The sequence below is a fragment of the Podarcis bocagei genome (assembly GCF_964188305.1).
Source record: "Podarcis bocagei genome assembly, chromosome: W".
NCBI classification, from domain to species: Eukaryota; Metazoa; Chordata; class Lepidosauria; order Squamata; family Lacertidae; genus Podarcis; species Podarcis bocagei.
The window spans coordinates 452297-465031 of record NC_138131.1 but is presented as its reverse complement, the minus strand read 5'-3'; the positions used below and the strand labels follow the sequence as shown (position 1 = coordinate 465031).

The window sequence follows — 12735 nt, the reverse complement described above, 5'->3', positions numbered from 1 at the left end:
GTGGTGATGTTTAGCGAACTGTCTGCTGGTATAAGATAGGAACTTTTAAAAGTCCTTGTCACCCCGTTCTCGGGGTTCAATTCCTCTCTGAACCTGTTGCGCGATAAACTTTGGTCTCCGCTATTTGCTCCGGTTGGTGGCTGGACTCCTTCTTTGTTCCGCAGGGACCCACGGGCTCTGAGCAGCCTCCCACCTGGATTTTTCCGTAACAACAGAAACTCGACTAACCCTCTTGAGAGAAGAAAGGTGGCTTTTGCTCCCACTGCAATGTTGTAATCTAAATAAGCACATCTTCCTACAAGTGAATAGTAGCCACCTACCTGGGGGGAAATAAAGTGGTATGCGGAGAGACATGGTTACGGTGGAGAGCAAATCTGTGTTCCACAATCCGAACATCCACAGAGAAACCAGATGGCAGCTTTTTTTTACTGTGTCCACAGAACTCAGTGAAAGCCTGTTGGGATGTAAACACAGGAGCAGTCAATGACAACATTCCTAGAGTGTACGTGTTAGAACATGGGGAGGGATGTCTGTCCAGCAAGCAGGTAAACTTCCTGGGGATGGACTTCCTCCGCATGTGACCAGAGGTGGGTGTGGCCTCACCTGTGCAGGTAAATGATAAAAGCACAGGGCAGGCAGTCATCTCTCTCTCTTGCCTCTTGCCTCTCTCATCTTCATCTTTCGAAGAAGCAGGATGCCCTCTTGGCTCTCAGCCAAGAGAGGACAATAGGACTATCTTCCTATAAGATAGATTCTAAATGTATTTTACCTTTTTAAGCCTGTCTGGAACGTGTCCAGAGGAGGGCAACCAAAATGGTCAAAGGTCTGGAAACGATGCCTTATGAGGAACGGCTAAGGGAGCTGGGCATGTTTAGCCTGGAGAAGAGGAGGTTAAGGGGTGACATGATAGCCATGTTCAAATATATAAAAGGATGTCACATAGAGGAGGGAGAAAGGTTGTTTTCTGCTGCTCCAGAGAAGCGGACACGGAGCAATGGATCCAAACTACAAGAAAGAAGATTCCACCTAAACATGAGGAAGAACTTCCTGACAGTAAGAGCTGTTTGACAGTGGAATTTGCTGCCAAGGAGTGTGGTGGAGTCTCCTTCTTTGGAGGTCTTTAAGCAGAGGCTTGACAACCATATGTCAGGAGTGCTCTGATGGTGTTTCCTGCTTGGCAGGGGGTTGGACTCGATGGCCCTTGTGGTCTCTTCCAACTCTATGATTCTATGATTCTATTCTATGATCATATTGTGAACAGAACGTGAGTAAACTCTTTTATACTTTTATAAAGACTGTGTCGTGTCTTGTATTTTAAGAGGGATCAAAAGGGGGAAATTACCAGAGTAATTATTATAGAGGTTCTAGCGAACCTGTGCAGACGTTACCGTTGCGAACTTAAAAGGGGGAATGTTATAAACTCTGCTGATATTTTGGGAACTTGTTAGCACAAGTTGGACTAGGATATAATCTCACAATATATCCTCTCCTGCACCCCAGAACATTCCCACAAAGCCAACCAGTGGTTTTGCAGTTGCTTTCCATGGACATTTTGTAACCAAGCACAGAATTCCTTGAACCTCGGAAACGCTTCTGATTTCTGCTTGAGCATGAACACATGAATGTACCTGGAAAAAGCATCAATCAATACCATGAAGTACTTTGCTCCACCTAGAGAGGTTGCAAGTGGACCAACAAGGTCTGCGTGGACAGTCTGGTAGGCTTTAGATGCCCACCTGCCAGAAACCTTGCCCTATTGAACTGTGTGTCATCATGATGGCCTTGGCCGGTTGTGAGTTGTGAAGGCCGCTTCCTGCAAGGCCCTTTCCACCTGGCCTGGGGGGCAGGGCCCAGACACCAGCTCTACTAAAGAGGCTCCTGGTGAGACCAGAGGGACATCGCTCGGCCTGACAAGAAACCCAAACTATTGGATTCTTTTGCCCCATCTTTTTGTGCCTGCTAAACAGCCGTGTCATGCATATGACATATTTTATTCTCTTGGGAATTCTGCTGTTTTAAATGTGCATTTTATATTTGACTTTACTTAGCAATGTTGGTTTTTTTGGGGGGTGATGCTTAAGTTTTTTTGTTAAGTTTCTGTTAATTATGTATTCTGTAGTTGACTTCCTTTGTAATGTTTTATTTTGAAATCTTTAATATTTCAGTTTTTGGTTAACTATGTTGCTTTAACTGTATACTCTATATTTGACATTCTTCAGATTGTTTTATTTATGTTTTAATATGCTGTAAACTGCTTTGAATTTTTTCTTGAAAATATAAAGTGGTATAGAAAGGAAATTAATAATAATAACAATAATAATAATCATTGAAATGTTGTGTCCATAGACTGCAGCTGATGGAGAGATCACCCCTCCCTCAATTTTCTATCAGATTATTTAGATTTGGTAAATAACTCTTATTGCTATTCTTATTGTATTGATTATTATAATTGATTTCTGTAGTTCTGACGGTTTAGCTGCCTTGAGCATGAAAATAGAAAGGCAGGATACAAACCTAATCTAATAAAGAGCCCTCCTCCTCCTCTTGAGCCTGGGGCAGGACCGTAGCCTGAGAGAGAGAGAGGGTTGCACAGTTCCCCGATTCTTTTGGAGGAATTCCACACCACACATTTAAAGCTCTTACACCACTTGAAAGAGTCCAGGCTTTCCCTCAAGAATCCTGGGAACTGTAGTTTGCCAAGGGTGCTGAGAGATGTTAGATCTGTAGCAAACAGAGGTTCCCAGGATGTGTTGGGTGAATCTGTGACTCTTAGTGCAATGCTTCTTGAAATGTGTGGTTGTGACCATTGTCCTCATAACAGCACTGGGGTTCGGATTGCAGTGTGTGTGTGTGTGTGTTGCAGAATGGTTTAATTAGCTCATTCTCCTCCTAGCACATCGTCTTCATTCAACTCTGGCTGTTGAATGAATGCTTTCTTATAATCATTCTTATGTTTAAGTGGGCTTTGGCCTCCTTCCAGACAGCAGCTTGAAAGGGAAGCAGAGGAAAGCTCAAATGATGACAGAAGGCAGGGGCATCCAACAACCAAGAGTTTTGGTTTGGATGTGACACTTTTAGACTTCCCCAAGCCATCCCGAAGCCCCCATTTCACTCTGGTCCATCTGAGTATCTCCTTTCCACCTATGCCTCCCCTCCCCCCCAAAATATTCACAATTAAGAAATCAGAAAACAACCCCCACCTCTCTTTCGACAGAACTAGATGGAATGATCAGGCATAGCAACTCCTGCAGAGAGGATAAAACCAAAATGTTTCCAAGGGACACATTTCTCAAACAAGATATCTGCCCATAGCTCAGTCAGTAGAGTGTGAGACTCTGCATCTCAGGGTCGTGGGTTGGAGCCCCACGTTGGGCAAAATATTCCTGCATTGCAGGGGGTGGACTAGATGACTCTTGTGGTCCCTTCCAACTCTACAATTCCATGATATCCTGTGAGGAGTAGTCTGAAGTGAAGGCACAAGACAGGAGTTGATCATCATGTGAGCTGCTCACAGGTGGGCTGAAGCGAGCTGTTGACCAGTCCTGTGGAGCCTCCTTTTATTGAGACAAATATGCAAGCTAGGCAGATACATTTTGGGCTGTGACCTTTACTCACCTTTGGTCCCGAGATCGTGGGGTGGTACAAAGTTATTTTGGTACCTGTTTCCACCACGTCATTTTCCCCTTGCACAGTGTATGACGAAGGAGACAAAAGGTCTCAGGGACAAAGGTTACAGACAGGACACCGCAGACTGCTGAGACCGCAAAAGGTCAGACAGAGGGAACGATGTTCCAGACAGCCATGACTTTGTCTGTGAGGGGGAGTATGCTACGCACCCCAGGGTCATGCGTGCAGGCAGACTGTGGCTGCCTGCTGGTGGGGAGTGTGCTCCCTCCGGACCCCACTGCCCACTCCGCAATTATCCCTACAGTAGTCAACTGAGTTTTACTCAGAAGAGATGCGTGAAAATCAACACAGCCATGTAATTTGTGCCCATCAATTTAAATAGGTCTGCTGTGGAAAGGACTGATGTTGACTACAACCCTGATGTTTTCTGATTATTTTATAGAGCGTTTCCCTCAATACCAAAAAATGGAGGCAGAGACAATTTACTGAATTTCAAAACCACTGAAGCTTTATTGAATGAACGAATCAATTTATTACAGCCACAAACCAGAATATGGACTTATACAGAGATAGAGAACATGTAGAAGAAGAAGAGGAGTTTGGATTTGATATCCCGCTTTATCACTACCCTAAGGAGTCTCAAAGCGGCTAACATTCTCCTCCCCCCCCCCCCAACAAACATTCTGTGAGGTGAGTGGGGCTGAGAGACTTCAGAGAAGTGTGACTGGCCCAAGGTCACCCAGCAGCTGCATGTGGAGGAGCAGAGACGCAAACCTGGTTCCCCAGATTACGAGACTACCGCTTTTAACCACTACACCACACTGGCTCTCATATATATGTAGGTTAAAATCAAAATCTATAAGCTAGAACACAGTAAAGAATACAGATGTGAAACTACTAAAATGTGTAGTTTAAGACCTTAACCGCTAATTTAAAATATGCATGTCAATGCTTTTTTATAATTAAGTCAGGTAAAGTAATTATTACTCTTAATATTATTCATTGCTATGAGGCTTCTTGAAGCAATTCAGAATACAATCAACATTAGCACAACACTTTCCTTTACAACGACAGCTTAAAAAGCAACAATTTAAAAGCAATAAAAAAGTAATATTTCATAGGCAAGAATTCTAAAACAACAGCAATGATCACAATTAGCAACAACACACAATGAAACAGCAAGCAAAACTTGCCACTCCATCATCGCTGAGCCTTGAAACTTGTGTCTTATCCCCATAATCGAAACTGACATCAAGTCTTATGTCATCTGGAAGAGAATGGAGGAGAAGAGAGATGAATTTCTGCCACATTTACTGATTCACCAAATTGACCTGGCCGCCATTCCACCCTATTTACAAGGAGGCTTTATGGATCCTGTCTTTGGTGGCAACGACTCCTTCCAAGCCTGCAGTTTGGCCATGTTTGTGCTGCGGCAGGATTTCACAGCCACATGACCCAGGAGGTCTGCATCAAGCAAGGATGCTGCAGCTACTGAGTGGGCTCTGGAAAGTGCGTCCCATGTCCCCAGGCTGTGGGTGTTACCTTCTTTGGGGCAGAAGTGAGCCAGCTCCAGAGGGACGAGAGCATGCTGTAGAGAAAAGACAAGACCGTACTGGATCAGATGACTGATTTGATCCTAAACCCTCCCCCCCCCCCAAATAATGGGTGCAAGAGAACATGGAAGCAGACCCAAGCCAGGGAAGACTTGCTTCCATCATGGGATGAGTGAGTTCTATTGCCTGGCCCCAATCCCTTGCCCCAGGTGACCTCAATGGGTCCTGCAGCCTACTAGGCAGAGGTGGAAGTGTAAGATCAAGGAAGAGGGCAGGAAATGTCTCCAGCCTTGTCCGGCATCCCAGCCTTGTCCAGCATTGTGTTGTGCGCCTGATACCAGACTCTGATTCCTCCTGTGGCAATCCTTTCAGAAGCCACTCTGGGAGCCTCTTGGGGCTGTGAAGGTGCCAAAGGTGAGAGACTTACCTTCAAGCAACTGAGCCTTCTTGCATAGGACATCAGCCAGCTAATGCCACTGGCTGCCAGTTGCCTCTCCGCTGCAATCGCACTTGTTGTGTAACCTCTCAGTTCCTGTGGGAGGAAAGGGGACCTCAGAATCAGGAGGCTGGTCTGGGGGAAAGAGGCAGACCACTGTGAAGCCCTTTACACTCTCAGAGAGAGATCCGTTTCTGTTCTAAAATGGCAATGTCCTCCAGCCCCAAATTGTAGCTCTGCATCCAAGGCCCTCCTTTGGCTGTCTGGGCAAATGGGCCTTTGTTGGCTGGTCCATGTGGCCAGCTTGCCTTACAAGAGGGGAAGGGCCCAAGAGGTGCACTGCTAGGTGGCGGCTTCTCCATGAAAGCTTTCTAGGTCAAACAGCCACTGAGGCCATCAAGATACTTACATTCATCAGCAAGTTCAGGGTCTTAGTGCTTGGGGCCTCCCAGAGGAGGCCTCCCAGCATCAGAGTATAACGTTCCTCTAACTCCTGCAGGCAATGGCAATGAGGGAGAGGATGCGCCAAGCAGGAAAAAGAGAGATCAGATGTTGAGCAATGGGAGCAGTGCTTAAAGCGTGTGAAGAAGAAACAACAACTAGAGAAGTCAAATTTCAAGGCTAACAACTTACCTGCTTGTCGGGCTCAGTTTTGACCTCAATGACCGCCGCAAAGGCTGCATGCGCAATCAGGCTGTGGAGCTTCAGTGGTAATTTGGGCTTCATGAGGCTGGAGAGAAGGAGGGAAACCTTTTTAGACTCGGTCTCATATGGGGGGGGGGAAGCATCAAATACATTTCATTCTCTTGAACTGAATGCATGTGTTAGCTTAAACCACTTTTGACAATCAAGCAGCGTATAGATTTTACAGGGTAAAAATGAATAAAGGTAAAATTAAAATAAACACACGAGGGCACTGTTTATGCGGCAGTCTACCTGGCACTTGGTTGCAAGCCTCTAGGTCTTAGTTAATCCCACCCCTAAAAGCTGAGCCATTTCGCAGTCATCTCTAGACAATATAGCTTCTATTTTCTCTCTCACATCTCCACTCATCCTGTAAATAGTTGCTGCATGAATAAAGCTTTTTGAACGCAAGAAACCCAAGAAATTGTAAGCAAATCTTCCAATCGAATTCACTGCAGTGGCAAGGTTTGGTAACACCTTTCCACATTCTGCTCCCCTCCCCCCCCCCGCCAGCTCCTCGCCAAGCTCAAAAAGCCCGGTATACCTCAGATGGTACAGGGCTTCCAGTGCCATAGCAAGGGCCAATTCAGGCTGCGTAAAGCACGCAATCCGTCCCATGAGATCCTGATAGAGAACAGAGGGCGGAGGGGGAAAACGTCAGTTCCCTATGGACATCAGATGGATTCCTCCAACCCCAAACTCAGTGCAGGAATTGGCAATGTAATGCCAAATGCCTGCACAACCCTTCTCTTGGCCAGACCCCGCCAGGCCTTCCTTCTGCCCAGCATCCCCCCAATCCCATCCCCAGCTCTCCTGCCCCCCTCACCCCTGGATACCTCATGCAACCTCTCACTCACCGCAATTGCCTTGACGGCCATCTTTTTCGAGTACCTCAACCTGTCCTTTTCTCTCTGGCGGGCCTCCGAGCAAGTGGCCAGCACGCAGCAGAGGAACATCTCATCCTTCTCCAGTTGCTGAAATGGCAAGAGTCAGACTGTCAGTTCATGGCAGGAGGGCTTCTCTGCATCTGAGACTGCCAAAATGGGGGTATAAACAGCACTGGTGGATGGGGGTGGGTGAGGGATTTTGTATGTACTGTGCTGTTTTCTCAAATACTAACCACAGGCGATGCCCAGACCCTGCCAGTCTCTGAACCATCTGCAACAAGAGAAGAAGGAAAGGACATGGGGGCAGGTTAGTTCATTTCTACTTCTTTTCCACAGTTGAGGATTAGAGCATGAAGGCCACCCCTCCTTACGCTCCAAAATGAAAAGGAAGCATTTGCTCACGTGGGCCCACAGCAACCCTGGACTTCTTGGGGACTTTGCGGGTCCCCTTCTTCTTGCGGGCTGCCATGTCCCTCAGTCGGCTGAACCTAGGAGAGAAGGAGAGGGGCAGACCTTGTTGTTGTTGTTATACCGCCCTATACCCACAGGTCTCAGTTACAACCAGTGCTTTTTTCTGGGGGGGATGCAGGGGTACGCACACCCCAAAACATTTTGTGAATCTTTGCACTTTTGTCCATTTACTGTACTGCATTTATTTCCCCCGATTTGAACTATAAAATGGTGATTTTCTTGAGTCAAAATGAGAGTACCCCAAACTGTGCTTCATTAAGTCCAGGGTCAACGCAGCAGTCTACCAGGAGATTTTGGAGCACTTCATGCTTCCTTCTGCAGACAAGCTTTATGGGGATGCTGATTTCATTTCCCAGCAGGACTTGGCACCTGCCCACACTGCCAAAAGTACCAAAATCTGGTTCAATGCCCATGGGATTACTGTGCTTGATTGGCCAGAAGACTCACCTGACCTGAACCCCATAGTGAATCATAGAATCATACAATCATAGAGTTGGAATAGACCACAAGGGCCATCGAGTCCAACCCCCTGCCAAGCAGGAAACACCATCAGAGCACTCCTGACATATGGTTGTCAAGCCTATGGGGCATTGCCAAGAGAAAGATGAGACACATGAGACCGAGCAATGCAGAAGAGCTGAAGGCTGCTGTTGAAGCATCCTGGTCTTTCATAACACCTCAGCAGTGCCACAGGCTGATAGCATCCATGCCACGCCGCACTGAGGCAGTAATTGATGCAAAAGGGGCCCAAACCAAGTACTGAGTACATATGCATGCTTCTACTTCTCAGAGGTCAAATATTGCTCTATTTGCAATCCTTGTTTTGCTGATTTCATTTCATATTCTAATTTTCTGAGATTGTTAATTTGGGGTTTTCATCAGCTGTATGCCATAATATCACAATCATAACAAATAAAGGCTTGACATATCTCACTTTGCATGTCATGAGTCTATCTCATATATTAGTTTCACCTTTTAAGTTGAATTACTTGAATAAATGAACTTTTCCACGATATTCTAATTTCCCGAGTTTCCCCTGTACGCTAAGTAGAAGAGAAGCATTGCCAACCGACCCCACCCTCCCCCTCTTTCCCCCTCTGTTCTTCCTAACCCAACACTGCATGCAACACTAATGTCTCACAACAAATGAAACTGATCTGTAGAAAACACAACTACTGATACGGAAGGGGGGGCATGCCTTTCTTCACCCTTCTGCCAGTCACCAGAGGGTCCGAGGCGATGACCTCAAGGGTACCCAGCCCCACGTGGACCCCTCAGCCCGCACACCGATGCACAAGCACCACACTCTACCCCAAGCCCCATAAATAAAGTGCCTTTTCCCCTTTCCTACACCGACCCGCTATTACGGGCGAAATAAGCCCAAAATCTTATGCCTTCCCTCCCGCTCTATCTTTACTATGGGTTGACCGTACGAAGCTGTATTCCCTATTCCTTTCAATGGCTGCGTTCTACCCAATCAGAACCATGCATTCGCTTTGCAGAGCTAGCTCAGCGAGCTCCTGCACGCCTCATTCAACCTCTTGACAAGCTGCTGACGGCTCCACGCTGGGAGAACAATGGAACCGAAACTTGTGAACTCATAAAAGTGTCAAATCTTGCTACAATGTATCCATTTTGTTTCCAACCTCAATTATCAATATAAAATGGACTAAAATCTTTAAAAAATCGTATAAAATCAACCACAACTCCGATTTTCTTGCTTTTGGTGCCAATCGGCTCAGTCTCTCCAGGACTCCATGAAACCTCCCCTGCCCTCCACGATCCCTCAAGCGAGGTGTCACGTACTCAGGAAGACCCTAATCCTGTCAAATCGCTCTGCCAAGCCTTTCCTCTGGGCAATGCCAGGTGGCAGGCTATGCATACATGAACCATTGTCTTCTCATCACCGGTACTCAGGATGTGCTTATCTGTGCATATCTCCAGTTCTGCATATTCCCCCCTCCATATGTTAATCCAGTGTAACCCAACCTCTTCCTAATGTATTCATGATGTAACTGTAATGTATTTTGCACTGTATTCTGGGACATGGAGGGAAGTTTTAAAAGTTCATGTCACCCCTTTCCCGGGGTTCAATCTTGCCTTGAACCTGTTGCACAATAAACTTGGATCTTCTGCAGCTTGCTCCTGTCTCCGGCTGAGCTCATTTTCCTCTGCAGGGACCCGCGGACTTAGTCCGACGAGCTGGGTGGCAGAGCAGCCTCGCACCCAGATTTTACAGTAACATTTGGCACCCGAACCGGGACGTGCGGTTCTCCCGCGTTGCTGACTGGGGGCCCTGAAATCTTCAGCCGGCTCAGACCATTTTGCCTAGGAAGATCCTTTTGGACCTCCGGCCATCTTACGGGCGCTAATTGAATGCCCCAGGAGTTCAGCCGGGGAGCAAAGAGGGATCCAGCCGGCTTATTCATCGATCCCGGGGTCACAGTTGAAGACGCGTGAGTATAAGGAAAAAGGGAAATCCAGTGCACTGGTGGGAAGGGGGTGGTAATCTCCTGGCAACTGAATTCTCTGCCCTCCTCTCTATCGCTCCTTCTTACCTTTCTCTTGGTCCGCTTAGTGAGAGAGACCGTGGACCGCTGCTCAACCCGAAAGGGGGGTTCTGAGCTCCATCTCTTTTCTTAAAATCTCCAGCCAGCCGCACCAACTGGGAGCCCGAAAGTAAGACGGAGAGAACTGGCTTGAAAGACAGCCGAATCACCGCAACGGGCATCCCATTTGAAAGCAAGGGGTTGGAGCTCTCTTTCCGAACTTCCCTAGTGCCCCGGCAAGGGGGCAGGAAGGGGTCTGGCTTTCTATCATTAATCCCAGCCGCACCGGTCGGTGCCACGTAAGTGAGCCCGCTTCCGAAAGCAAGGGGGATTTTCGGTTCAAAACTCTATCCAGGGATCACCCGATCTGGCACCGCACGGCTCGGGCGTTCAGTAGGGCCCCTTTTCCTGAGATTGTGACGATAGGTAGGAGGTTGCCAGGAGGGATAGCCCAGGAGGAATTGGGCGAGATTTGGCAGAGTGGAAAGGAACCCCAGGTTTTGGAATAGGAAGTAAGGAAAGGAACAAAAGGAAACCGGATAGTTAGAGCTCACTAAAATCACTAGGAAGTTGCCACGCAACAAGAGATAGGAAAACCCTAAATAAACCCCTGTACAAGTTACCCAAATCCTCATCGACCCCTCTCTTTCTTTCTTTTTTATAATAATATTTATTAGTTTTCCAACAAATTAAACACAACACTACAAAAAACCAAAAAAGAAAAAACCTACAATAATACAATACAATACAATACAAAAAGAGAAAAAAACCACTACAAAACACTAACATACAACTAACAAAACAAAAACCATTTAAAACACAGTCCAATTTCAATATGTTATCTTTCTTTCACTAATTTCCACGACCTCCTCACACCTCCCTTTTTGTATTCCACTTCTATTAATTGTTTCAGCAATTCCTTTCCATCTTCCACTGTTTTCTATCCTATAATTGTCTTAACACATTCTAACCTTATTTTTCCCTTTAATACTCTAATAATCTATTTATACTTAATTCCTTATAACATTTCTACTAAAGCCATATAACTTCATTCCAACATTTTTCTAACATTCATTAATTTTACAGTATTTCTGTAAATAGTCTTTAAAGTTTTTCCAGTCTTCTTCCACTGACTCTTCTCCCTGGTCTCGGATTCTGCCAGTCATTCCCGCCAATTCCATGTAGTCAATCAACTTCATCTGCCATTCTTCCCTGGTGGGTAAATCTTGTGTCTTCCAATATTTCGCAATGAGTATTCTTGCTGCTGTTGTTGCATACATAAAAAAAGTTCTATCCTTCTTTAACACCAATTGGCCGACCATGCCCAGGAGAAAGGCCTCTGGTTTCTTAAGGTAGGTATATTTAAATACCTTTTTCATTTCATGATAAATCATCTCCCAGAATGCCTTAATCCTTGGGCATGTCCACCAAAGGTGAAAGAATGTACCTTCAGTCTCATTACATTTCCAACATTTATTATCGGGCAAATGGTAGATTTTTTGAAGCTTAGCTGGTGTCATGTACCACCTATAAATCATTTTCATTAAATTTTCTCTTAAGGCATTACATGCCTTAAATTTCATACCTGTGGTCCATAACCGTTCCCAGTCAGCCATCATTATGTTATGTCCAACATCTTTTGTTTTTTTAAAAAATGATATTTATTAAAATTTCAGAGGAAAGAATTACATAAAAACAAGAAATTAAAAAATAAAAAACAAAAATAAAAATACAAGAAAAATATAAAATACAAAATACAGAATAGAAAAATAAAAACACTTACAAAGGGAAAAAAAAGAAAAAAATAAATCAATCTTTCCATGCCTTACATTCATATCCTTGTTTCCCTGACCTCCTCATACCTCCCCTTTTTTGTATTCCAATTCAATTAGTTAATTCAGCAATTTCTTTCCCTCTTTATTTTCTCCTAATCCTTTAACTTAATATAGTATAACTGTTATCAATCCATTTTTACATACACCTTTATAGCATTACTGCTTAAACCACTTAACTTCATTCTAACATCATTCTAACATTCATTAATTTTACAATATTTCTGTAGATAATCTTTAAATTTCTTCCAATCTTCTTTCACCAACTCTTCTTTGAGGTCCTCTCCCCTAGCATGGAAGACGAAGAGCAGACTCCATTTGAGGATCTCTCCCTCATTACAGTCGATCAGGTATATGAAGACGAGCAGCAAAGTCAGCCCTCAGGGAATGTGCAGGCGACCTTGGAATGGACAGCTCATGGAAGAACCCTGACCAAACCTAAGAGGAGGCGTGTAATAATAATAATAATAATAATAATATTTATTATTTATACCCCGCCCATCTGGCTGGGCCTCCCCAGGTCGGTACACCAAAAGGAATCCTGTACTGCCCCTATTGCCCAACTTCCAGAACATGCACTCAGAAAACTGGGTCTTCCCAATAGGACGCCTGGTGCAAACTAATGACTTCCTAAAAATCACTGCAACCCCCCCTCCCCGCCCACGTGACCTGGGTTGCTGTGCGTAAGAGAAACCT

General features: G+C 45.3%; 1 protein-coding gene across 1 annotated transcript; it reads right to left on the bottom strand.

Moving 5' to 3' along the window:
* Positions 1-4750: 4750 nt before the first annotated feature.
* Positions 4751-7715, bottom strand: LOC308578041 (uncharacterized protein). The gene is made up of 9 exons (XM_081178329.1): positions 7590-7715; positions 7421-7458; positions 7158-7274; positions 6845-6924; positions 6250-6346; positions 6026-6109; positions 5608-5712; positions 5170-5215; positions 4751-4894 (listed from the first exon to the last, which is right to left on the bottom strand). Exons 1-9 carry the CDS (start codon positions 7654-7656, stop codon positions 4782-4784), a joined length of 747 nt encoding a protein of 248 aa, XP_081034455.1. The 5' UTR covers positions 7657-7715; the 3' UTR covers positions 4751-4781.
* Between the last annotated feature and the right edge of the window lie 5020 nt (positions 7716-12735).

Coding starts and splice junctions, on each gene's coding strand:
- LOC308578041 (XM_081178329.1), bottom strand. CDS start 7,656: ATGGCAGCCCGCAAGAAGAAGGGGACCCGCAAAGTCCCCAAGAAGTCC. Junction 5,713..6,025: donor CCCTGAACTTGCTGATGAAT/GTAAGTATCTTG, acceptor TTCCTCCCACAG/GAACTGAGAGGTTACACAAC. Junction 5,216..5,607: donor GAAGGCTCAGTTGCTTGAAG/GTAAGTCTCTCA, acceptor TTTTCTCTACAG/CATGCTCTCGTCCCTCTGGA.